Genomic DNA, 27,973 nt, shown 5'->3' with positions numbered 1-27,973 from the left:
GCTGGAGTATTTTTCCAGCTCTACTTGTAAATATCTGTGGTCTCAGTCCAACTGAACTTCTTGGGTCACCTACCTGGGAAATGATGTGTTTTGGAATCTTAAAATGAAGGGCATCTTTTATTTGTAAACTTTAAAAGATGCATGTTGTACTTTGAATAAGGCTGATCTCATCTGTACTTCTTGAATATTAGTCAACTGTGAGACATGATAACTTCATGGTATTGGATGTAAAAAACAAAGTTGTGATTCAATGCAGACTATGGTATAGTTAGAACTAACTAGTTAGAAAAGAAATGAACTTTTTCTCCTTCCAAAAGTATAACAGGAAAGAAAATGGGCATCCGTGAAATGATTCTCTGAAATATTTCTCCAATCATCACAAGTCATATAGGCTGGCATCTGAATTGGTAATTGAATGAAAGACAGCTTGATGAACCTAGACGAGACTAAGATAAACAGCTTATCCTCCAGTAGAATAAATATTTCTGATAAAGTCAACCCATGATAGCCCAGCCAAACAGCTATTGATCCCTAAAAGCCTGAACTTAAGTCTAATGAATATTACAGAGTTCACTTCTCTGCAGGTTGCCTAAATGATGATCAATATGCAATTACTGCCCCCTTAAATGTTCCTTATATTGCCCCCTTGGAAAAGGACTTTGCTTTTAAAGTTGTTGTTTTATTTTTATTTTTATTTTTTGCAGATTTACTTTGGCCAGAAAAATGATAGAAACTTTGCTAGATGAGTAGTTTTCATTTTTATACATATGGCAATTTTATGTTGTTCATAGAATGGTCTGAAAGCATGGGGAACATGTAACTAAAAATATCCTATTTGTGATAGGCTTTCATTCAAGTGGTATCTGGCCACACAGGAGAACAGTGAGGACAGTGGGGATAGAGTATACCAATTTCTTAATTTCTGTTCATGTGATTATTTCCCTTACCGTAGGGAAATAATAGTATTTTAGTTCATATCAAGTTAAATGGTAAAGCATAGTTGTATATGAGACACATTAATTTATCTTGCTTTCAAGTTAGAATTTTAGTTGTATTGTATCTTGGAGCCTGTAGCTTTTTTTTTTTTCTAGATCAGAACTTGATCTGTCCTGTACTAAATTTAAGAATTCATATAATAATAGCCTTGAAAGATTCTTGGAGATCTTCTAATTCAACTCCTATATAAAATTTCACAGAAGGGGAAGTTACTTATCCTGTGTCACAAATGTAGTTTGTGGCAATTCTGTGATCTAGTGCTCTTTTCACTATACAAAGCTGCTTCCTCACTGTTTATGGCGATATGAGGGTGTTGGCTGATGATTTTAATTAATCCCTTTTGGATTATTAAGGGGAAGTTGGGTTCATTATTTAGATGGGGTAGGGGGTGGGATCAACTATCATGCCCTCTCACAAACTGCCTAATTGACTCACCTCCTGAGACAGAATGCTCTACTATGTCTTGGCCTTGTTTGGCATGTATCAAAAAGAGCAGTTTTGCCATTCTGGAGGACAGTTTGGAGCTATACCCAAATGGCTATAAAACCGTGCATACCCTTTGATCCAGTAATGCCACTACTGGGTCTATATCCCAAAGAGATAATAAAAAAAGGGGAAAGGACCTACTCATACAAAAGTATATAGCAGTTCTTTGTGGTGGCAAAGAATTGAAAACTGAGGAGATGTCCATTAATTGGGGAATGACTGAACAAATTGTGGTACATGTTGGTAATGGAATACTATTGTACTATAAGAAATGATAAGCAAGATGATTTCAGAAAAGGCTGGAAAGATCTGCAGGAACTGATGTAGAGTGAAATAAATAAAACTGGGGAACATTGTACACAATAACAGCAATATTGGACAGTGATTATCTGTGAAAACTCTGCTACTCTGCAGTGCAATGATCTAGGACAGTGATGGGCAAACTATGATCCACAGGCTAGATATGGGGGGGAGGCTTCAAATGTTCTATCCAGTTGCAGGACATTCTTCCTAATCTGATGAATACAATGAGTAGGATACAATACAATGAAACTTCAAAAGAGTGCCTTAGAAACAGACTGACAGATGAACATTTCGTTTTCTTTGGCCCCCTCTTTAAAAAGTTTGCCCCTCACTGATCTAGGACAATCCTGAAAGACTTAAGATGGGGAACACTATCCACCTCCAGAGAAAAGAACTGTTGGAGTTGTCTTTCACATCAGTGTATTTATGGTTTAATTTTGGGGTTTTGGTTATATATGAATTTGGTCTTACAACAGTGACCAATATGGAAATATGTTTTGCCTGACAATAAAAATAGATTTTTAAAAACCCATAAAATTAAAAGAAAAAAAAGCACCATCTTGTAGTTAGAGTACTATACCATTTAACATTTAAATGTGTACTTCACTACATGGATGAGTTTGTGATGTCCTGGATGTAGGTATTTGCTCCAGCAGAACAGATCATGACCTAACCACATCTTCTTAAACTGTATGGCTCTTGTCGATGGAACCACTCATTCTGCCAGGGAACTTGTTCTCATGATGTTGTATGAGTCTTGTGGAGTGTGTATTACCTCTGTAAGATAATATAAGTAATGGGGTCACCAGGGATATTAAAATTCAACTATGGGGTTTGTGGGAACACTCTCTGGGATGTAAGAGAGACTAAAACTGATCACTGAAGTCTTGTACAGCTACACCACTCCCAACTGGAAAAATAACAGCCAACTGTCACTCTGGCCAGAGGCCTTGAATTAACTGACAAGGTAACAAGGTGAAATTGGGTTTTAATTAGAAACAACTAAAAGGAGGGATAGGAATGACTACTCTAAAATCTTAACACCTAATAACAAAACCCAAAGGGACAGGGAAGGACTTACTCACTACACTAATTTAAGCTATCTAACTAACAGGGCCCAAGGAGCTATACTGGAGTCTCTGGGTTTCTGCCTCATACCTGGAACCTGCCAGGTTTGAGTACAGCTGGGGCTTTTGTGGCTTTGGGGTTTCTCACTGCAATCCACTGATGATGTCTGGATGCCAGGAGCTACAGTTGTCTCAGGAACCAAGCAATAAGGGGTTTGCTTGAAGCACTGTCCTCTTCTCTTGGCTTTGTAGATCTTGTTCTTTTAGATGCCACACCACACAGGATCCAGGGGAAAACAGGATGCAAGGTGTCCTTTGCTCTGAGTTCTCCCAGGCTGGCAACAGTTTTTGCCTACCACTAATGGAGTCCACACACAGAACACACATAGACTTCCTCCTCCTTTATTCCAACCTGGAATTCCCAGCTCCAGCTCCTTCCTGCTAGGTACTTCCTAATCAATATATAATCAATACCTAATAACTAGCTAATCTAATCTTACTCATAACACCTCTCAGTTACTCCTCAGTCCACATGACCGGCTTCTTTTGTTTTCCACCTCTCCTACAACCTTTTCTTTACTTCTACATAATTCCTTGTTGGTAAAGTGTTACTGGCCACTATACCCTTTGCCTTTTGAGTTGCTCTCAACTTAGTCCTACAGAGATGGTAGCATTCTTTCACTCATCTTACTGGGTTACTAAAAAGTCAGATGATTTGCAGAATCATTCTGTGAACCTTGTTGAGGCTGCTGTCACTTTGATTAGAGGATGAGGTAAATGCTGTTAAATGGCCTTCTTTTAGCCATTTTTACATGGTTTCTTCAGACTGATTTCTTTTTCCTTGCCTTATAAAAACACTTTCTTTTTCTAGGGAAAAGAAGATTTCTCGAAGTAGTGCCCTAAAGGTATTGGATCATGCCATGATTGGACCTGAGGGTACTGACAACTGCCATAAATTTGTTGACATCTTAGGTTTGCGAACCATCTTTCCTCTCTTCATGAAATCTCCCAAGAAAATTAAGAAAGTAGGAACCACAGAAAAGGAACATGAAGGTAAGATAAGGCTAGAACCTATGATAATAGAATGGAGAACATGACATCCTTAATAGTAGAAACTTTTTCATTCTGGCTTTGTATTTATAGTGTCTAACACAGTGCTTTATCCATAGTAAAACTTAGTAAGTGCTTGTTGAATCAGTTTGGGTGAATACTGAATTTTAGAAACAAATATATTTTTGTTTGAGTGAAGGAAGGTTGACAACGAAACAGTCTGATTGTTGACTACCCATTCAACATGCATGAAAAATCCACCCAGCAGCATAATTCAATGTAGAACATTGTCTTCAGAGTCAAGAAATGTAAAGTTTCACCTCAATTCCTCCTCTATCTGGCTGTGTAGCCTCTGGCATGGTACATCACCTCTCTGTACCTTACTTTCCTTATCTGTAAAATTAGGGAGTTGAGACTAGATGTATGATATATTGATAATTAAGATAACAACTGTTTCACACTTGCCTGAGGCCTGATAGCTTTCCTTGCGGCCTGTTAATAAGTCTGTGTCTGGGAGTTTTGTTTTTTTAGCTATAATTTGTAGCTGGGTGTCTGTCTGATGGAAGACCCTTTTGAAAAGAGTTATGAGGTGGTAACAAATGTCACCTCCAAAGTGGTGCTTTCATGGATTTCTACATTAAAGTATGATTCAACTAACATCAGGAATTGCAGGAATAAACTATTTACAGCCCAAGTTCTCCTTTTTTATGGTTCTCCTCCCCAATGGAACATACTCCTTGCAAAATGCTTCCATGAATTGTAGTTGTGCTCTGAGATACCACTTCCAGAGTACTTGCTGTAGGGCCAGTCCCTTTCTGTCACAATCTAGAGGGATAAAAATTTATAAGCATTGGCAGTAGTATTTGAAGCCTGTGCCAAATGCCTGAAAAAGGTGATACTGGGAATGGGGAATAAATAATAAACTGAGGACACACTCCCTCCTCACAAGAATACGACAGGGGAACACAGGTAAACCAAATGGGGATGTGAGTTTCAGGAATGTCAGTTGACTTGTAACTGACAAACTGCCAACCAGGGAAAAACCAATGTAGTGAGTTCTTATAACTAAGAGGAGACAGAAAGTGCTAACAGAATTGTGTTTAATGGTAATGACTGAGGGAAGTAGGGAGAGGGGTGTTTCTATGCTAACAGACTAATCTAAAAGTTAACTAGACTAAAGTTTTAACTAACTGAGCTATTCACTACCTAGACTAAGAGGGCGGAAGAGGTTTTCTCACAGTACAAGTTCAGAGATGCTCTAAGCTGGTCACAGATGTAACAGGAACAAGTTCAAAAGCAGCCAGTTAATCCAAAACAGACTCCAGGGAGTAAGGTAGATTGACCTGTTGTCCACCAACAGATAACCCAGTCCTATCCTCAACCTAGGTCACGATGTTTCCTTGCAGAATCTTCTTCTCATTGGTATCCCACACTCCTTGGGCTCCTCACTGGGCAGGTAAAGGCATCCATACCCTCTCCCTTTCCCAGCTTGACCAGAGTCCTCAAGGGCAAACAGTTTTCTTCCCTTCATTCCACTTAGATTGTCCATGGCTGACAGTCAAGGGTTTTCCTCTAGTTTGCTTGCAAAGCCTCCCAAATAACTAATCTTAAACATCTTATTAATTTATCTTACAACATGGCTCTAGGGTATTCCAGTTATTGGTACAGTGAAAAGAATGGGAGAGTGGAAGCAGGGATGAACATGGCAGTAGGGACTATGGCATTAAAACATAAATTGTGGCCTTTGGACCTTTTTAAAGCAAGGAGATCTTGAGAATCTAAAATTCTTAGACATAACTATGGGGTTTTAAAACATAGAAGAAACCTAGTCATCATCTAGTCCAATTTTATCTCTTTACAGAGAAGGAAACTGAGGCCTGAAGAGTTTTACTGATTTACCCAAGATTATACATATAAGAAATGGCAGAATCAAAATTTCAACTCAGGTGTTTTTGACTCTAAATACTTTGCTTTTCCCACTGTTCTTTGCTGTATCACTTAGAGAAAAGATATTTGAATTGTGTTGATGAATTCTGTAGCACAATGAGAAGTCATAGGGTCTTTAATTATAATGTTTGTGAAAGTGACCATTAAGAAGTATGTTCCAGGTTAATGGAGTTGATTTTTTATAATAATTTCTTTTTATTGACAGTGATTAAAGGATGTTTTGATTAATTAGAAATTGTTTTACATGCACATACCCATACTCCTATCCAAAGTAGACAAAATACATCATATTAACTGGTTTCTGTTTGCTTTGAGTTGAAAGTCAGTTCATAATTGGTACCCTTTTCTATCCCAGCACTTCTATAGCATCAACATTCATGAAGTGCCTACTGTGTGCAAGGCTCTGTGCAAACATTAGGTAAGGGTAAGGGTACAGGTACAAAGGAAAATGTTAGATAAGACAGGGCCCCTATCCTCAGTGGTTTTATAGAATGTGAATAAGAAAACATACACAAAGGGTAGCTAGGTCACTCAATGGCTCAACTAGGCTTGGAGAGGGGAGGTTCTGGATTCAAATCTGGCCTTAGATACTACTTAACTGTGTGACCCTGGGCATATCACTTAACTCCAGTTGCCTAGCCCTTAACTGCCCTTCTGCCTTGGAACTGATACTTAGTATTGATTCTAAGACACAAGATAAGGCTTTAAAAAGAAAGAAAGAAAGAAAGAAAAGATAAGCATAAACAAAGGGATAGAAATATCTAGATGATGGAAAATATACTGGGATATAGTGTATAACAGGTACTTTGTTTGAGAGCCAGATGATTTGGGTTTGAATCCTGGCTCTGCTAATTAATTTCACCTTGGGCAAGTCACCTCCACTCTTCAAGTCTATTTCCTTCTGGAATAAGACTAGAAAATTGGCTACCAAGTGGTGAATTTCTTTTGACCACTGCAACTCATGAAATTGTTTACTAAAATATGAAGGAGTCATTGATGGTGGGAGCATCCACCTGGATAAATAGGGATTTTAAAAAGTATTTGATTTGAAGTAATAGGTTTGACACCATAAGAATGGGGGACAGGGCAGGGGTATTCAAGAAATAATAGAAGTTATATGGACAAGGGATGCATAGAAACACATATGAAAGAGAGAACAATAAAGTTCATGGTATAATCAAAGAGTCACTTGTGTGGTCCAGACAGTATGTGTTCTAGAAATTTAGAAAAGATATTGGTAGGAATAGTTGGAGAAGTGGAATCAAAGCTGGCCTAAAAGGATAACAAGGGTTCTAGGATTTGGTAGGGGACAGGGGAAGTATGTTCTAGCTGGGTAGAAGGGTAGGTAGAGTAAAGAAGCAAAAAGACAGCCTGATACAGAGCCTCTGTTGAATTCCTGCCCCTCATATGTATTGTTCTTGGAGAACTGTCTAAGCAAGTTACTTAGTCTTCATGGGCTTCATATGAAAAATGAAAAGAATGGACTAGCGCAGAAGTGTCAAACCCTGGATACAGCCTAAACCAGATGAAAATGTAATTGGGAAATATTTAACAAAATAAATAACAGTACCAAAAAGCATTGATAAGATCACATTTTTAAATTAAGTCAATATATAGCCCATAAAGATCTGTTTGTGCAGATTAGTGGCTCCCATTTCTTTTGTCCATACTGGAGTAGATATCCTCTGAAGTATGAAGCCCCCAAATCTTCTGATCATCACAGTTAGAAGGGCCAGGGAGGGCTGTGTGTAAGAGATGAAACTTATTTAGATAGATAAGTCTTAAAAGATGCTAAATATCTTAATTGGTAGTAACATGGATGGATATGGGCCGGGGTGGTGTTTTAATCATAGAAGTTGTGAGCAGAAGCAGGGAATAGAGAGACATGTTTGTTCAGGAAAGGATGAAGTTGAGTAGAGCATAGACCACATGAATGGGGGGAACATGTATTAGGGAAATATAGATTGGAGCCAGATTGTGGAGAGAATTTTTGTATTTATTCACACCAGATAGAAAGGGGCGATAGTCTCTGTACACTATTTTTGAAAAATTGCCACATCCCGATATATACCATACTTGGATGACCAGTTTTCAGATAATTAGTCTTGATATTAAAACTGAACTGAAGATAATTTAATCATTGGTAATTCAAAAAGCCCTTCAAGATCATATAGCACTTCAGAGTCATCATTTTGAACATCAGTTATTGTAGATGTTAAAGACTTACGAGTCACATTATCATTGAATCTGATATGCCCTGAAAATTTGATTTTTTTAAAAAACAATTTGATACCAGATTTTTACTTTTTAGTGTTTTTGTCACAGATGTAGAAAACGGGGCGGGGGCGGAATTCTGGCTATTTGTGTTTCCCAGTCATTTGGATTCTAGGTAAACTGTTATTTACTGTCTTAAGAATTTCATCGGGAAGAACAAAAGATCAAAAATATTAAGGTAATCAATGAAAAAATATTTGAAAGTAGGTGGCCTCAGAGTAGCAGATATCAAACTGTATCACAAAGCTGTAATCATCAAAACAATCTGGTATTGGCTGTTAAATAGAGTAGCAGATCAGTGGAGTAGATTAGCTATACAATACATAGTAGTAAATGACCATCATTATGTAGTGTTTGATAAACTCTAAGATCCAAACTTTTGGGACAGTACATCACCATATGACAAAAACTGCTGGGAAAACTGGAAAAATGTATGGCAGAGATTGGGTATAGAACAGCATCTCACATCCCATACCAGGACATGGTCAAAATGGATACATGATTTAGGCATAAAGGGTACTACCATTAACAAAGTAGAGGAGGATAGAATTGTCTACCTGTCAGACCTATGGATAAGGGAAGAATGTATGACCAAATGAGATAGAAAGCATTCTAGGATGTAAAATGGATAATTTTGATTAAACTAAAAAATTTTTTCACAAACAAAATCAATGTAACCAAGATGAGAAGAAAAGAAGAAAGCTGGGAAACATTTTTTATAGCAAATATCTCTGATAAAGGCCTTATTTTTCATATATAAAGAACTGAGTTAAATTTATAAGACTACAAATCATTCCCCAGTTGATAAATTGTCACAGGATATGGATAGGCAATTTTCAGATGAAGAAATCAAGGCTACATGTAATTACATGAAAAAATGCTTTAAATCACTTTTTAAAAAAAAATCCTTACCTTCTGTCTTAGAATCAATACTATGTATTGATTCTAAGACAGAAGAGTGGTAAGAACTAGGCCATGGGGGTTATGTGACTTGCCCAGGGTCACACAGCTAGGAAGTGACTGAGATCAGATTTGAACCCAGGACCTCCCATCTCTGTGCCTGGCTCCACTGAGCCACATAGCTGGCCCCTTTAAGTCACTCTTTATTAGAGAAATGCAAATTAAAACAACCCTGAAGTACCATCTCACACCTATCAAAATTGACTAATATGACGGAAAAGGAAAATAATAAATGCTAGAGGATTTGTTGCAAAATTGAGACACTAATGCACTACTGGTAGAGTTGTGAACTAATCCAACCATTCTGGAGAGCAATTTGGAACTATGCCCAAAGAACTTCAAAATTATGCCTATCTTTTGACCTAGCAATACCACTACCAGGTCTATATCCTAAAGAGAATTAAAAAAAATAAATAAATAAGTCTCTAAATGTACAAAATTATTTAAAACTACTCTTTTTGGGGTGCCAAAGAATTGGAAACTGAGAGGATATCCATCAATTGGGGAATGGCTGAACAAAGTGTGGTATATGATTGTAATGGAATATTACTGTGCTATAAGAAATGATGTGAAGGATGATTTGGGAAAGACCTGGAAATACTTTCATAAACTGATGTAAAGTGAAGTGAGTAGAACCAGAAGGACATTGTACCCAATAATAGCAATGTTATGTGATGAACATTTACAAATGGCTTAGCTATTCCTAACAAAACAGTGATCCAAGAAAATCCTCAAGGACTCATGATGTAAAATGCCATCTGCCTCCAGAGAAAGAGCTGTTGGAGTCTGATTGAAGTCTGAGACATATTATATTTCCCTTTATTTCTTTACTTTTTTTCATTTGTTGAGCTTTCTTTCATAAAAGGACTAATGGTAAGATGTTTTACACTATTGCACATATAAAATCTATATCAGATTGTTTCCCATCTCAGGAAGGGAAAAAGGGAGGGAGAGTGGGATTTGACTCAAACTTAAAGAAAATGAAAATTAAAAATTGTTTTTTCATGTAATTGAATTAAAAATAAAATATTAGTGAATTATTTACTTTGTTAAGAAGGTAGCATTCTACTTTTATATTTATATATACTTATATATATTAAGATATATGTCATATATCTTAATATTTAATGCCCTTCAGTGACCATTTAAAAAAGCATCCACTACATTCTAAGCCTAGGTAGCCCAGGAATACCAAGATAAAAAGGGAAACAGATCCTGTTCTCAAAGAACTTATATATCTATTAGCATTTTTTCCAAGATAGCACCATTCTTCCCATTAATTCCCTCTTAATTAGGTCTGTTTTTGCTTTTGCTTTGTCATGATCATGATTATTATCCCTGCCTATTTTTCACTACCTCTGTATTTTAACTTTGTGTCTTTCTTTTTAAAGTGTCTCTTGGTAAGTAAGGAGTATATCGTTGGGTTCTGGTTTCTAATCCTTTCTATTATCTTCTTTTGTTTTATGAGTGAGTTTATCCTATTTGCATTCATAGTTATGACTGGGAGTTATGTATTTCCTTCTATCCTATTCATCTTTCTATTTTTTTTATCCTGTCACCTCCTTAAAAGTCTATTTTGCTTCTGACTACTGTCTCCTTTAATCAAGTTTCCCTCTTATATCATCCTCTTCCTCCTTCCCCTCCCACTTCTCAATTGTAATTCTCTCTTTGAACCTGGTCAAATGAGAGTGATATTTGAGTGTTTCCTGCTGTCCTTACCCCTTTATCCTTTTCATTGTAAAAACTCCTTGTTGCATGCCTCTTATGGGAGATAAATTTCCCCTATCTTCTCCTTTTTCTCTTCTCCAAATACACCCCTCTTTCTCACCCTTTTATTCTTCTTTTATCATCCCAACATAATAAGACTCACTCATACCTATGCTTTTTTAGTAGATTTCTTCAAACTGCCCTAATGATTGATATGTTCTTAGAGGTTACAGATATCATCTTCCTACATGGGAATGTAAATAGTTTTACCTTCTTAAATCCCTTACGAGTTCTCACTCATAGTTATTGTTTTTATATTTCTCTTAAATCTTATGCTTGGATGTCAACTTTTTTATTCAGCTTTGGTCTTTTCAACAGGAATGCTTGTAATTCCTCTATTTCATTAAATGTTATTTTCCCCCCTGTAGAATTATACTGTTTTGCTAAATAGATTATCCTTGGTTTTAATCTTACCTCTTTTACCTTCTGGAAAATCATATTCTAAGCACTCTGCTCCTTTGTAGAGGTAGTTACTTAATCTTATGTGATGTTGACTGGTTTCATAGTATTTGAACTGTTTCTTTCTGGATGCTTTCAGTATTTTCTTCTTGACCTAGGAACTTTGGATTTTGCCTATAATATTCCTGGGAGTTTTAATTTTGGAAATAACCAGTGGATTCTCTCACTTTCTATTTTGCCTGCTGGTTCTAAAAGATCTGGGCAGTTTTCCTGTAGAATTTCTTGAAATAGGATGTCTAGACTCCTCTTTATGATTGTGACTTTCAGGTGACTCAATAATTAAAAAAAAATTTTTTTTTACATGGTTACATGATTCATGTTGTCTCCCTCCCCATTTCCCTCCTCACTCCCGGAGTTGACAAGAAATTCCACAGGGTTATACATTTATTACCACTCGAAACTCATTTCCATATTATTCATTTTTGTAATAGAGTGATCTTTTAAAACCCAAACCCCAAATCATATACCCCTATAAACAAGTGATAAATCATATGTTTTATTCTGCATTACTACTCTACCACTTCTTTCTCTAGGTGTAAATAGCATTCTGGATCATTGTATGGCTATTCGTAGCAGTCTATTACATTTGATCTTCCACAATGTTTCAGTTACTGTGTATAATGTTCTGGCTCTTCTTATTTCACTCTGCACTGGTTCATGTAGTCTTTAAAGTTCTTAAAGAAATCATCCAGTTCTGCATTCTTTATAGCTCAATAGCATTCCATCACCATCATATACCATAATTTATTTAGCCATTCCCCAATCGAAGGACATTTACTTATTTTCCAATTTTTTGCTACCACAAAAAGTGCAGGTATAAATATTTTTGTAAAAACAGGTCCATCCATATTTTTTTTTATCTCTTTGGGATACAAACCAAGTAGTGGTATTGCTAGATTAAAGGGCATGCATTCTTTTAAAGTTCTTTAGGCATAATTCCAAGTTGCATTCCAGAGTGGTTGGATCAGTTCACAACTCCACCAGCAATGCAGTGTCCCAATTTTGCCACATCTCCATCATTTATTATTTTCCTTCACTGTCATATTGACCAATCTGCTAGGTGTAAAGTGGTACCTCAGAGTTATTTTTGATTTGCATTTCTCTAATTAGGAAGCATTTAGAACATTTTTTCACATGACTAATGAGAGACAAAGTAGGAACAACCTTGAGGCAGAAGGTCTGGGAAAGACTGAAAACTACCTATTCATATTCCATGACCATTAGCCAATTGCGGAATGACGATTTCTTATAAATTTGACTTAGTTCTTTGTATATTTGAGAAATTAGACCTTTGTCAGAGAAATTTGTTATAAATTTCCCCCCCTCCCCAGTTTGCTACTTCCCTTCTAATCTTGGTTGCATTGGTTTTGTTTGTACAAAACCTTTTAAATTAAATATAATCAGAATTATTCATTTTACATCTTGTAATATTCTCTATCTCTTCTTTGGTCTTAAATTCTTCCCTTCTCCATAGATCTGACAAGTATACTATTCTACATTCACCTAATTTACTTATAATATCACTCTATGTTTAAATTCATATACCATTTTGAACTTATTTTGATATAGGATCTGAAATTGTGATCCAACTCTTATTTTTTTGCCATGCTGTTTCTCAATTTTCCCAGCAGTTTTTGTCAAATACTGAGTTCTTACCCCAAAGCTAGCATCTTTGGATTTATCAAAAACTAGAGTGCTGAAGTCATTTGCCCATTGATTCACCCTTGTATCTTTTATTCAGTACCAGATTGGTTTGATGATCATTGCTTTTTAGTAAAATTTAAGATTTGATACTGCTATGCCTCCATCCTTCACTTTTTTTTTTCATTAGTTCCCTTGATATTTTTGATCTTTTCTTCTTCCAGATGAATTTTGTTGTTATTTTTTCTAGTTTTATAAAATAGTTTTTTGGTAGTTTGATAGGTATGGCTCTAAATGAGTAAATTAATTTAGTTAGCATTGTCATTTTTATTATATTAGCTCATCCTACCCATGAGCAATTAATATTTTTCCAGTTGTTTAGATCTAGTTTTATTTATGTGAAATATCTTTTGTAGTTGTGTTCATATAATTTCTGTATTTGTTTTGGCAGATAGATTCCTAAATATTTTTTATTGTCTAGAGTGATTTTAAATGGAGTTTCAGTTTCTAATTCTTGCTGCTGATTTTTGTTGGAAATATATAGAAATGCTGATGAGATATGTGAGTTTATTTTGTAGCCTGCAACTTTGCTAAAGTTACTAATTATTTTCACTAGCATTTTAGTTGATTTTATAGGATTCTCCAAGTATATCATCATATCATCTATAAAGAGTGATAGTTTAGTTTCCACATTGCCTATTTTAATTCCGTCAATTTCTTTTTCTTCTCTAATTGCTAAAGCTAGCATTTCTAATACAATATTAAATAATAGTGGTGATAATGGGCATTTGTGCTTCACTCCCGATCTAATTGGGAAGGCTTCTAACTTGTCCCCATTGCAGATGGTTTTAAATAAGTACTACTTATTATTGAGGGAAGGCCCTTTTATTCCTATGCTTTCTAATGTTTTCAATAGGAAGGAGTGTTGTATTTTTCAATGGCTTTTTCTGCATCTATTGAGATAATCATGTGATTTCTAGTTCAATTATTGATATGGTCAATTATGCTGTTAGTTTTCCTAATATTAAGCCAGCCTTGCATTCCTGGTATAAATCTCACCTAGTCATAGTGAATAATTCTCATGGTAACTTGCTGTAGTCTTTTAGCTAGTATTTTATGTGAGATTTTTGCATCTATGTTCATTAAGGAGATTGGTCTATAATTTTCTTTCTGTTTTTGGTTTTCCTGGCTTGAGTATCAGTACCATATTTGTGTCATAAAAAGAATTTGGTAGGACTCCTTCTTTGCTTATTTTGCCAAATAGGTTGTATAGTGTTAGGTTTAATTGTTCTTTAAATGTTTCCTAGAATTCACTTGTGAATCCAGCTGGCTCTGGGGATTTTTTCCTGGGGATTTCCTAAATGGCTAGTTCTATTTCATTTTCTGAGATGAGATTATTTAAGTATTCTATTTACCCTTTTGTTAATCTGGGCAATTTGTATTTTTGTAAATATTCATCCATTTCACCTATATTGACATATTTATTATCATATAATTGGGCAAAATATCTCCTAATAATTGTCTTAATTTCCTCTTTATTAGAGGTGAAATCACCCTTTTTAGTTTTATACTGGTAATTTGATTCTCTTATTTTTTTAATGAAATTAACTAATATTTTATTTTACTTGGGTTTTTCCCCCATAGAACCACCTCCTAGTCTTATTTATTAGTTCAATAATTCTTTTACTTTCAATTTTATCCATTTCTCCTTCAGATTTTTGGATTTCCAATTTAGTCTTTATCTGGAAATTTTAAATTTGTTCTTTTTCTATTCCCAATTCATTGATCTCCATTATCTCTATTTTGTTGATATAAACACTCAGTGATATGAATTTTCCCCTGAGTAATGCTATGGCTGTATCCCATAAATTTCGATATGTCATTTTCTTCAGTGAAATCAGTGATTGTTTCTGTGATTTGTTCTTTGACCCACCAGTTTTGAAGAATTATATCATTTATTTTCTAATTAACTTTTAAATTGCCTATCCATGAACCCTTATTTATTTTAATTTTTAATTGCATTATGATCTGAAAAAGTTGCATTTATTATTTCTGCTTTTCTTCATTTGTTTGTGACGTTTTCATGCCCTAGTACATGGTGTATCTTTGTATATGCATCATGTGCTGCTGAAAAGAAGGTATATTCCTTTTTATTCCTATTCAATTATCTCTGGATATCTGTTAATTCTGATTTTTCTAAAATTTCATTCACTACTTTGTCTCTCTGCTGGTGTTCCTTGCCTAGAGAGGTGGTTAAACTTTGACTCTTGGAAAATCCTTGAACAGGAGTGACAGTTGTGCAAAGAGGAGGAAGTTCAGAATTTGGGGAAGAACTGTGAAATGTAAATGGAATTAGCTCATCCTCATTCATTGTTAGACTCTAGCCATCAGAAATAATGTCACCCCACCCAACTTAGTGGGGAGGGGAAGATTAGTTACCCACACGTGACAATAAGTAACAAATCAAGAACAAGGGACTGTGCAGTCCAAAACAGTGTTGAGGCTGCCATTTGTCCACTTAAATTAGAGGTGGATACAGGAAGTGACGAAAGATGCTATCTTTTAAATATGATGGTAACTTCCTGTGGAGGCAGTTGGAGCTTTAAACTTGGTGTAGAAGGATCTCTGGTGAGACCTCAGATGGCTTCCCTCTGAATTGTCATGTGGGTAAGTTAGGCTGACTTCCTTTCTCCTCCCTTGGCGTTTCTGGGGGCTCTACCCTCAAGGAGGCCTCTCTTGCCTCTCTAATTGTAAAAGGCCTTGTGGCTTATAGTAGCCTTGTTTAATTAACCTCTGTGCTCCTTTGCTGGGGCCTCTAAATTCTCATCCGGTCTGGACCTCTGGTCCGGGCCAGAGTTTCTCTATTTCCCTACCTGCAACCTTCCTAATTGTAAATAAACTTCCATAAAAGCCATCCTGACTTGTGTCTATTTTAATTTGGAATCGAGTTGATCCGATTCCTGGCGACCATACCTTAAATATCTAGGTTCCCCTCTTACAGTTATTCTGTGGTGGTGATGGAAGTTGGAGCTTTCCAACTGTTACTTTACCCTATGTATGTCCACCAGCCTCAAATGTGTTTCTTATAAACAACATATGGTAGGATTTTCGTTTTTAATCCACTCTGCTATCTGCTTCCATTTTATAGGTGAGTTAATCCCATTCACATTCACAGTTATGATTGCCATCTGTGTATTCCTCTCCATTTTGACTTCCTTTTTTAATCCTGACCTTTCTCCTTTCACTCTTTCCCTCCTCTCCAGTGTTTTGCTTTTAATCTGTCCCACCCTTCTATTAAGGGGAAAATGGATTTTGGGTTTTAATTAAGAGATTGATAAGTTAGTGACAGGAGTGAGTCCTGATTGAAGGTCAGACTGCCTTGGTTAGAACCTGGAGCCCAGTTCCTGATGAAATTCTGTGGTGGTGATGGAAGTTGGAGCTTTCCAACTGTCACTTGGTCTCTGGGGTGAAGAGAGGTATTGGAGACTGCCTTTTTTGTCTCTTCTGGTGTTCCTTTCCTAGAGAGGTGGTTAAACTTTGACTCTTAGAAAATCCTTGTACAGGAGTGACAGTTGTACAAAGAGGAGGAAGTTGAACAACCACAAGGAAGCAGTACTGAATTATATGTAATAATAATAATAATAATGACAATCATTAAAAATAGGCTTAGATCGTTAGGAATTAGAATAAGTTAGTAATAAGGAGAGAGAGCAAGTCTAGTTTTTACCGGACTGAAGACCAGTAAAAGTGAAGGACCATGAGTTTGGGTGGTTGGAGGTAGTAACCCATTAGTTGTTAGGGATCTTTCCTGCTTTTACCTTTCAGTTAAACCTTTTTATCCTTATAATCTTAATAAACAGAGGTTTTGTTTTTAATAACTGCCTCCACAGTTGTTTCAGTCTAAATCCTTTGAGAAGACCTTACTTGGTAAAAGGCCCAGTGTTCTTCCCAGTTTATATCAATTTTGTTACAAAGTTAAGCCAACTGGCCCTTCTTACTCTCAAACAGATACAATCCCAAAATATCAACAACAGTTCTTGCCAGCTAAAGGATGAACCTGTTACAATTTAACCTTTTAAAAGAGCAGTTTTTTTCACCAACTGGCAACAGACATTTTGACAAGGCCTCAGATTTCAAAAGGAGAGAACTTTTACTCTGCAGTACCAGTGCAATGGTCCCTAGAGGGCGCTGTATGGTAACAGGCACAGCTAGTGCAGCTTTTTCCAGCAGAGTAAAAGGTCTTTAGAGCAAAATGTTGCTCAATTTATCTCAAATTGAGAGATATTCCAGCTTTTCTCCTATACTTTGTCCCACTCTACATCTAGGGACTAGGATTACCTCAGTGGGTGATGATACTGCTGTCTATTACTTTACTTGAGGTAATATCATATATACCACTGTTCATAACTATCCTGTTACTAATAATTATAATGAAGAAAATTATTATACTGATGTTTAGAAAATGGAAAGGAGCAATGATTAGATAAATGTCATTCAATGAACTAAATTTAAAAGTCATCTATCTGGAAAAAAACATTGAAGAGACTGCAAGTAGGCAAGGATAACATGACAAAACTAGACAGAGAAACCAAGGTACTTGAAGTAAACCCAGCAAAACTATTTCTCCTGAGAGAGGTGCCTGTGTACACCCCAGAGCATGAAATCGTGAAGGTTACTCAAGGGATTTAGCCAAGCAGACATAGATTTTTTAAAGAAGGGAACTCCTGAAGCTTCAAGGATAAGTCGATAGCTGTGGTCAAAAAAGATCTGACTTACATTGACTTTGACATTCTCTTGGATGAACTTGGATGAACCCCAAAATAGCTGACTGGCTGGAAGAGGATCCAAATTGGGAGGCAAATTCTTTTGCGGGGTATAGAGAATTGGTCAGGGCATGAGAAGCAGTTATACAAACAATGAAAGACTGTTCCCAGAGACAGGGAACCTGGTCAAAATTTGAAAGAATCAAGCAAGAAATGGGAGAGACACCAAACACGTTTCTAGATAGGGTTATTGATTTAGTAGAATGTTGGATAGGTTTGGACATATGCAGAGACAGGGATGTAAGTCACATCAGAAGACAATTTGTAAAAAATGCATGCCCTATAATTTGGGATTATTTTAGGTCTAGCTGTCCAAACTGGGATGAGATGGAGCTTGATGAACTTAGATGTGTGACTAATTATGTTTATCTAAATGATAAAGACAAACAAGATGATGAAAAGAATGAAATAATATAAAACCTGAAAAGAGAAGTGAAAGAACTGAAACAAAAACTGAACAAAAATGACTTGCAGGAAAAAACAGTAGCAGTAGTCAGGGGATTTAGACCACCCAGATCAGGTCACAACTCAATTAGAGGGTTCAACAAACAAGCACCTAGCTGCTACTTATGTGGAAGACCTGGTCACATGATGAGTTATTGTCACTCCTGGAGACAGGTGTTTCGGCAGAATTTGAGAAGCTATGGTGGCAATTATAGGGGAAACTGAGTCAGAGGTTTCAATAACTACAAAGATAATAGCTATAAAAACTTTGGGTTCAATAACAACTATAACACTTCCCCTCTTCCTCATATTATTCCTTTTCTCACCACCTCCCTTCCTATTTCCCTCCTACTTTTCTATAGGGTCTTTTGATCATCACCCTCCCCCCCCCCCCAGCCTCTCTTTCCCTTATGTTATAATCCTCCTTACCACTCCTTTTCTTATTCCCCTTCTTCTTCTCTACAGGGCAAGATAGAATTCTATACCCCAATTAATCTGAGCTGATTCCAATAAGAGTATGGTTTAAGTATTACCCATCACTGTCCTCTTCATCCCTTCCATTGTATTAATCTTCTCCTCCCATCCCCTTGCCTCATTTTGTGGTATAATTTTCCCCATTTGTCTCTTTCCATTTCTCTTGGTACCATCCTCTTTTTAACCCCAAGTTTTTGTTTTGTTTTGTTTTTTACTTATCCTAACAGCTTACTACCATTCACTCTATGTATATTTCTGACTAGAGTTACAGATATCATCTTTCCTTATTGGGATATAAACAATTTGACCTTATTGAAGCCCTTAAATTTTTTTCTTCCTTATTTACCTTTTTATGCTTCTCTTGAACTTTGTATTTGGACATCAGATATTTTGTTTAAGACTGGTCCTTTCTTCAGGAATGCTTTGAAATTTTCTATTTTGTTAAGTTAGCATACTTTCCCCTGAAAAAATATAATCATTTTTGATGCATAGGTGATTCTTGCTTGTAAACCTACTTCCCTTGCCTTCTGGAATATCATATTCCAAGCATTCTGGTCATTCAGTGTGGAAACTGACAGATCCTGTGTAATCCTGACTGGGGTTCCATAATATCTGAATTGTTTATTTCTGGCTGCTCTTGAACTTGGCTGTAACATTCCTGGGAGTTGTCATTTGGGGATTTATTGCAAGTGGTAATCTGTAGATTCTTTCCATCACTATTTTACCCTTTTTTTCAAGAATATCAGAGCAATTTTCTTGGATAATTTCTTGTAATATGATGGCTAGGCTTTTGGGGGGCGGGGTCATAACTTTCAGGTACTCCAATAATTCTCAGATTATCTCTCCTGGATCTATTTTCCAGGTCATTTGTTATTTCAATGAGATATTTCATATATTTTCATTTTTTTGATTTGATTTGATTGTTTCTTGATGTCTTGTGAAGTCATTAACTTCTATTTGCCCAATTTAAATTTTTTAAAGCTGAATTTCTTCCATGATCTTTTGGTATTCCTTTTCTGTTTGGGCAATTCTTCTTTTCATGACACTCTTTTTTTCTTTGGATTTTTTGCCTCTTTTTTCCAGTTGACCAATTTTGCTTTTTAGCAGTTGCCTTTTTTTCTCATTTTCCTTTAATCTTTCTTATTTGATTTTTGAATTTCTTTTTGAGTTCTTCCAGAGGGTGAGCCTAATTCCTAGGTTGTTTTTTTTTAAGGTTTTGCTCATAGTTCCTCAGATCCTATTGTCCTCTGTTGATTTTGTTCTTTGCCCTTTTTCCCTGTAGAAGCTTTCAATAGTTTTCTCAACCTTTTTAGAGGTGTTGTTATTGTTGGTATTTTTTGCCTGTGGGTTATAAACTTTCTGATTCTCTTTCTTGCTGCTTTATTAGATTAGGCTGGTAAACTAGTCTGTCCTGGGGCTAAGTCTTCAGTGTAGCCAGCCATCAAGACCTGAAGGTACCCAGCCAGATGGACTCCTGTTCCTCCCTACCAGCTATTGTTGGAGCCCAGGACCTTAAGGGGTGGATCTGAAGTGCTCCTCTGCTAGTGCAGTTCCCATCCCTGGATCCCAAAGTTAGCCTACACCCGATCACAGAATGCAGTATGGTAGGTAGGGGGTGGGTAGTTGGCCAGCACTTCTCTAGATGCAATTTTGTTTCTGGTCTCCCCTTTGACCTGTGAAAATCGACTTTCTCTGCCTACCTTTCAAGTTGTATTCAGTGGGAGAGCCCCGTGACTCCATCTTGTTGGGTTTGAGTTCCTATCTTTATGAAGTGTTTTTTTAAAGATTGGTATGGAAGGATAGAGTGGGTTTTAGCTTTTGCTGCTACTAAGCCACCATTTTGACACTACCCCCTCAATAATTTTTAAATTATCTCTCCTCAATCTATTTTCCAGGCCATTTGTTTTTCTTATGAGATATTTCATATTTTCTTCTGTTGTTTTTTTCCCCATTCTTTTGACTTTATTTTATTTCTTGATGTCTCATGGAGTAATTAGCTTTCATGTACCCAATTCTAATTTTTAAGGAATTATTTTCTTGGAGGATTTTGTACCTCATTCATAATTTGGTCAATTATGATTTTTAAGGAATTATTTTCTCCAATATTTTTGAGACTACATTTACCAAACTATTAATTCTCATCATAATTTACTTGCATGCTATTCCTTGTTACCAAAGATTTTTTATATTCAGATTCTTTTTTGTTGTTTGCTCATTTTCCAGCCTTTTTCAGTGGACTTTTAGACTTTATTGACTTGGGCTTCTATATCTTGATCTTGTGGGAGCATGTAGGTTTTTAGAGCTTCCAGTATAATGCAGTAAAGGGAGAAATTTGGTCAGGGCCCTTTGGTCTTTGCTCTGGTCCTTACCCTGTTTCCTCATGACTTTATAACTGTTCCTCTCTGCCCTGGAATTAGCTATGTAGCTGCCAAATGGCACCTCATCTTGCATCCAGTGCTAGCAGAGGAATCCCCTGGAATCTCTTTCTGACCACCAGTCTTCTTATTGTACCTGTGTATTGAGTGTGCTCTATGCCCACACTGTTACTGCAGCTGCCTTCTTGAAGACCTATTACCGGTATTATTTTTGCCAAACTTTTATTCTGTAGAAGAGGTTTTGGAGGAAGTTTGACAGTTGTGACTCTTCACTCTGCCTTGTCTTTCCACCCCACCATTAATTCTTGTTAGTGTTTATTAAAATAGTGGCCTAAGGAGACTTCTATATTTTCTACAGATAACTCCTCCAGAATATGAGGACCATTGATCTGTCTATGTACGATCTGACATGGTTTTATTATTGACCAACTTTTTTAATCTGCCTAGACTTGTAGTAGCTAAAAGCTGTTGGGAGATGTGGAAGAGAATATGTAAGATGATTCTCCTCAGCTGTCACCTCCCATAATTGTATTTATGATGAAATAGAAATCCTGGAGAAGGCAGGAAATATGGCATAGATAAAAAGAGAATTATGCCCAGTGCTCTCTGAGAAACTGACAGTAAGTAAATAAGGACCATGTGTTGGTCAGCTATGCTTTAGTCAAAAACTCAGGCTTTTATACTGAGTCGGTATTGTGGCAAGTATGAAAAACTGTAGTCTTCAACAGGATCTTATTTTGTATGTGTTCTTGAGAAGGGAAAAAAAGTGACAGATTCAGTGAGCAGCTGTTTTCCTTCTGAAAAATGTCAGTGGTGTGCCTGTAACAGTACATTTGCTTTAGAGCACTTGCATTAGAAATTGGATAACATTATATTAGTGAGGGCAATGGCTTGGTAAGACAGCCCCTGCAAGGCATGTTTGGGCTCTGATAGCTCTTGAGGATGAGTTGTAAATCTTGAGTACCACAGAATGGAGAGGGGCTGCTGCGTTGACTTTCTCTGTGGCTGCACTGGTCAAATTATTGACCAGGCATGAATGGAAATACACGTTGCACAAGTATTTCTTTATCTATTCTTTTCTTTTCTACAATTTTGTGAATCCTAGAGGAAATTTCTCTCTACCACTCTGATAAAGTGTTCTTAACCTGAACCAGGTTCAGTTCTGTTGAATTCACCCAATGCTTACTTCATACCTGCTGTGAGCCAAGTATTGTGTTGTAAGTAAGAGCATTTTGTAACAAATATTTTGATAACTTACCTCTTCATCAAAAGTAATAGATGGGAAACCAGTTTTCTTGTCTAGTAATTTTTAGGTCCTGTTTTTCAAAACATTGTCTTTCTTGACCACCTTAGGTCCTTCCCTACACACTGCTATATGCTATATAACCTTAGTCATTCTTTGAGGCTGATCTTACTCTGATCCTGGACCTCACCAAAGATAGGGTTTAGTACCTTTCAGTGTTGTTCTCCATGTTTTTCCTCACCCTGTATTATTACTATCCAGAAATATGGACTTTCAGGAAAGGCCTGAATAGATAGGAATCTTCCATGCTTAGACTTTTACCTACAAGTAAAGTAGAAGAGATTTAGACTGCCCTGGAACCCTTCCTTGTATGAGGTTGAAGGTAAGATAGATTCCAGTTCCCTTCTCTGAAATTGCCTTCTTCCATTCTTCCATAACTGATAATACCAAGGACAAACCTTTTCCTGTTGGATGGGATTGGTCTGAAAACTTTGTGCCATATTTTATAGTAGAAATAAATAGTGGTTCTGAAACTAGAAAGGCAGGTTACAGAAGGAGAGAACTTGCAGTATATTGAGGTATATCTAAGAGGGAAGGAAAAAAAGACAGCTCACATACCCCAGAATTATTTATGAATGAGTCCCTGTTTTGGGAGTTGGTTATGGGAAGAATGGTTGAAATTAAAATCCATTCTGGCTTGCATAATAAAACCATTAGAAATAGATCAAAAGAGGCACTTGGCTTGGGGATGGGTTAGAGAAAAATAATTTGCCCTTGGATGTGGTATTATGATTGATTATTTCCTTGATTTTATAAAGAAGAGTACAATATATTGTCTTTTGGTGTTAATTACTTCAGAATAGGAGGGAAGAGAAGAGATGGCATCTAGGAATGCTTTTTGACCTTTATTTCTTATCTCTCCTAAAAAAATTCTTATTAAAATAAGTCCAATTTTCCTTGTATTGCTTCATTAGGTAGGTGAGTTATTGAGCTTGTAGCAGTTCAAGTTAATTGAGCTGTTTTAACATGGTTTCCCTGAAGGCTGTTAAAAGCTTTAACTCTCTGAGTGACAAAGATGAGAATGGTGTGCAAAGTGTGCAAATGCATGTGGTTGCACACTTACCCTTTGTCTTATTAAAAATCTTGTGAGAAGATACTGACTGGATGACCATAGTGGGTTCTTACTGTAAAGGTCTAATTTCTTGCTGTCTTCAGGAAACTTAAATGGTAGTTCTGCTAACTGTGTCTTAAGGAGAATGATGCCTCCTTTGGTTGCTCTGTCACCAAATAGTGCCTAGAAAACTAACCAAAACTAACCAGAAAACTAACTCACTGAGAGCATGAGAAGAAAACTCTAGCTCTTTTTCCAAACAGTAAAGGGAAGGACAGAAAAGAATAAATGATATATATTTTTTTTATTTCTTGAACTTCAGAAGTTGCATTGGCTTAAAACAGTTTATTAGAAACTCAGAAACATTTGCTGGGCACATTGCTATTTAGGAAGAAATCATGTTCCATATACTTGGAGGACATCTGAAAGAAGACCAAGATTGCTGCCCTGAGAAATATGTGCTCCACCTAGGAATATCAACTATATATAAATGAAAGCAACTTGAGAATACTTAAGAGAAATGTTGCATTTGCAAAATATCAGTTAAATTAAGGATTCAGATGCAATGAAGGAGGATAGAATAAAAGAATTCTTAGTGGCCTTAAGTAAAAGACTTGTTTGAGGCAGCCAGTGACACAGTGGATAGAGAACCAAGTCTAGAGACCAGAAGACTTGGGTTCAAATCTGGCCTCAAAAACTTCCTGGCTACATGGCCCTGGGCAAATTAAAATGATCCTGTTTGCCTGGCTTGTCTGTCTTTGAGTTGCTACTAAGACATAAAATAAGGGTTTAAGAGGAGGAAAAAAAAAGACTTATTGGAGGAGGTAGAATGATGATTCCACTTTTAAAATTGTCTCTGCTCATCCACATTGCAGGGCAGTGAAAAGAAGCCCTGGAAGAACCCAAATTTTAGACCCAACTATTTTACTTGCTGGGCAACTGGGACCTTTACGTCTTTCTTCTGAGCTTGTTTCTTCACATGTAAGATAGGGATAATAACATATTTACTCCAGTTCTGTTGCAAAGATGAAATAAGATCTTATTTATGTACAAAAGGATTTGGGAAAGAATAAAGTATTCCATGAGTTACCATTATTGCTGATAGGTGTCTTCTAGCACTGATTATCCAAAACATCTTTATTGTGTTATTGTCAGTCAACTAGTTACTGCTCTAGCATTTATTAAACTCCCACTTTACTCTAGGCACTGTATTGTGTTAGTATTTTGCTATATATTTTTGCCAGAAGACCCAATTTTTTAAGATGACTGAAACCAAGTTTATCTAGAGGAATTAATAATGTGTTTGACAAGAATTGGATTAATGTGGCTGGAATAATAAAAATAAATACTTTGTCATAAACACAATATAAAGTTTTTGGATATGGTCCTAATCTTTTCTTCTTTGCATTGTATGATCTTTAAGTTCAGTAAATCAAAGCCTTGCTATCTCAAACAATAGTGAATTGTTAAAGTTCTTTATTCCCTTCTTTCCCAGGAAGGGACATTCTTGTAGTGCAAAGAATTGGTCACCCTGGTGTCTTCCATTTGTAGAATAAATATTTCAAGGTTCTTTCCCAACATATATTTCTCTAGCTATAAGTAAAAGCCTTCTTTAGGTAGTGAGGAGCCCCTAATTTCTTCATCTAAGGTACATCTCTTTTCACCCTCCCTGACTCTATCTACCCTACCCTACCTTATCCTACCCTAACCAAGAATACCAAAAATGTCTTTTCTCTTTTTGTTTTCCTAAACCTTCAGAATTGCAGAGGAGATTTTGCCAGTGTAAGCTAGAACAACGAACTATGTGAAGAGTGAACGGTATTTAATTTTAAGAATAGCTTAAGCCATTTACTAACAGGCACTTTATGTTAATCAAGGATTAAAATGTCTTGCTGTTGTTTTTTGTTGCTATTTGAAAACCTTATAAATGAATGGTTTCTGGATCAATTCCCTTTCCCCTCCTCCAGCTGGCTGTCTCATTTTTGACCTGGGATGATAGAAATACAAGGATACTGAAATGCACAATGTGTTTGGATTTGGGGACTTTCCTCAAAATTCAGGCTAGAGGGAATGATTTTGAGCACTGCACATCTGGTTTGCTAACTGGTTAAAGCCTTGAAAGGGATTAATCCACATATATTTCACAGGGAGAATTTGTTTTTCAGTGTTGTTTATTTCTCAATGAGGAAAACATTTCAACAGAGGGACTATTTGTTGTCAAGAAGGCAGATGCTTTTCAGAAAGTTACTACAGTTACTCCTTTTACCTTCCATAGTCATAGAATGATTGAGCTGGAAGAAACTTTAGAGATCATCTGGTCTCCGATGATAATTTTGCAAAAAAAGCTAACAGAAACCTAGAGAGCCCTTTGACCTTTCCTTATGGCATTTTTATATTCTGCCTTGGATAGAGTCATTTGTATGCATGTCTTATGGCCCCTATTAATGTGGAAGCTCTCTGAAGGCAGGGATTGTGTTTTTTTCTTTCTATTTCTCATTACTTCTGTTCCTTTAATATGGTAGACAGTAAGTATTTGTTGAATGAATATATTAAATGTCTTTCCCAATTTCACATGGGAAGCCAGGGGCAGGCACCAATATTAGAACCCAGAACTTCCAACTCCCAGGCTATTGTCTTTTCTGTTCTGCTGTGCATTCAGTAACCAGCTATTCCACATGCAACAGGAATCTTTTGATGTTACAAGACCAATCTTTAAGTGTGAAATATTAATTTCTTTCCCTTTTTATGTTTGTGAAATTAGGCAATGGAGTATGACCTCATTGGGCTACTAGGCCAGTAGATCAAAACAATAGCCATCAAATGAAGGGCTATCCTTTATCTTAATGGTTTGTTCACTTTGAAGCTTAATCACAACCACTTAAATACCAACCTTCACTCTTTGAATGATGTCCCAAATCCTCCCATCTAATTTTTAAAAATTTCTTCCTGGTGACAACTTTGTCATAGTCTAATCACGTAAATGCTTCAAAGGAAGAACCAACTAGGTTACCAGAGTTTTTCATAAATAATTTCCACAGTTCCAGTTTTGCTCATTTTAAGTATTTCAATTAGTGAAACCTGATTCTTATTTTTGTATTGGGAAGCTGCAGGGGTATAATTAAATATTGGAAACATTCTCTTCTACCTTTTTGGGCTATATAATACTGAATGATATTTCTATATATGATAGCCAATAGGCTACTACAGAAATGCTGTATATAATCATTCATTGTGCAGTTAGTTATATTTTTCATAGCATATAAGTATGCCCATATGTGTGATATATATGTATACACATATATATAGATACACATGCACACTTCTCTCCCCCTTCCCTTTCCTTGCATTTAGAGTAAGATTGATTTTGCTTCTGGCAATCCAGATGTTGATAGTCTTAAATAGCATAATGATGGAAAGAAGTTGAACAGTCTTTCCAAATAGTGAAAGAATCTTCATGTAAAAATCATTCTCAGGTGCCATGTTTTTTTTAAAAGAGCTTTGAAAGTGCCCTGTTGAATTTTTTATTACTTAAAAAGAAAATCAAACACTTTATATTGGAATTTGTTTCATGTGCAATCCCTTTTTTCCTTTTTTATGGTGGATATAAAATGTTTCATTTCACCTTTGTGAATCTCAAGATTTAACAAAATCAAATATTGGTTTCCTTTTTTGTCACTTTTACCAGTTTGGAAGGCAAGACCAGAAATGGCAATTGTTTTCATGTGACTTTCTCTTATGACCAGTGCTTCAGAGCATGTTTTCCTGTGTCATTATGGATGTCAAGATGTTGGAAAACTTCTATCTTTTCAGCACTCATCTATATGGCATGTTTGTCATTTCTCTTGATATCTTGAATATAAATGACTCCTTGATCATTTTTCTTATAATAATTGATATATTCTGAACTTTGCAATTTCCCCTCTAATTTCATCTTCATTTATTTTATTCAAACATTTACATTTTATGTGGTTAGAATTATCTGTTGTTTAACAAAAATCTATAATTTGGATCAAGAATTCTAGCCATAGTTGTGAAAAGTATCTGAATGTTTTTTCCTATAAATTTTTTTTAAATCAAGAAAAATTGCTTTTGCCTTTCTCACTGAACCTCAGATTGAGAAAGAAAGGGAGAAAGCACCGTTACAAATATGCTATCTTTTCCTGCCTCTATTCTCTACATAGGCTTTCCTATTTTTGTATTTGCATGCCCAAACAATTGTCCTCTCTTTTTTCTTTGGTGAGACTTGCCACAATGGATTGTTGTTGTTGTTTTATCATTTTGCCATTATTTTTGCTATGTAATCCATAACTTCTGCTGTTATGATTCTTATTTATCTCTTAAATCATTCAAGAATAAGTCACTTACTTTCCCTGACCTTCAACTTCTTCATTAGTAAAATGAGGGATTTAGACTTGATGGCTTTGTTAGATCTCTTCTATTGTAGATTCTTGATACTCTGACCTTAATAACTTTCTGCATAATTAGACCCCAGGTAACAAGTCTGAACTTTCATAGAATTTGGGGAATATAGGAAAAGGGGCTTGCCTGCTCAT

General features: G+C 36.1%; 1 protein-coding gene across 1 annotated transcript in view; it reads left to right on the top strand.

Moving 5' to 3' along the window:
• Window positions 1–27,973, top strand: part of CTNNBL1 (catenin beta like 1) — a 216,689-nt gene that overhangs the window by 119,578 nt on the left and 69,138 nt on the right. The window contains exon 11 of the mRNA XM_044664307.1: window positions 3,724–3,905. Within this exon, the coding sequence (XP_044520242.1) occupies window positions 3,724–3,905 (182 nt within the window). The remainder of the gene's footprint in view (window positions 1–3,723; window positions 3,906–27,973) is intronic.

The sequence above is a fragment of the Gracilinanus agilis genome, chromosome 2, assembly GCF_016433145.1.
Source record: "Gracilinanus agilis isolate LMUSP501 chromosome 2, AgileGrace, whole genome shotgun sequence".
In the NCBI taxonomy this organism is placed as follows: Eukaryota; Metazoa; Chordata; class Mammalia; order Didelphimorphia; family Didelphidae; genus Gracilinanus; species Gracilinanus agilis.
This window is presented reverse-complemented; position numbering and strand designations above follow the sequence as displayed.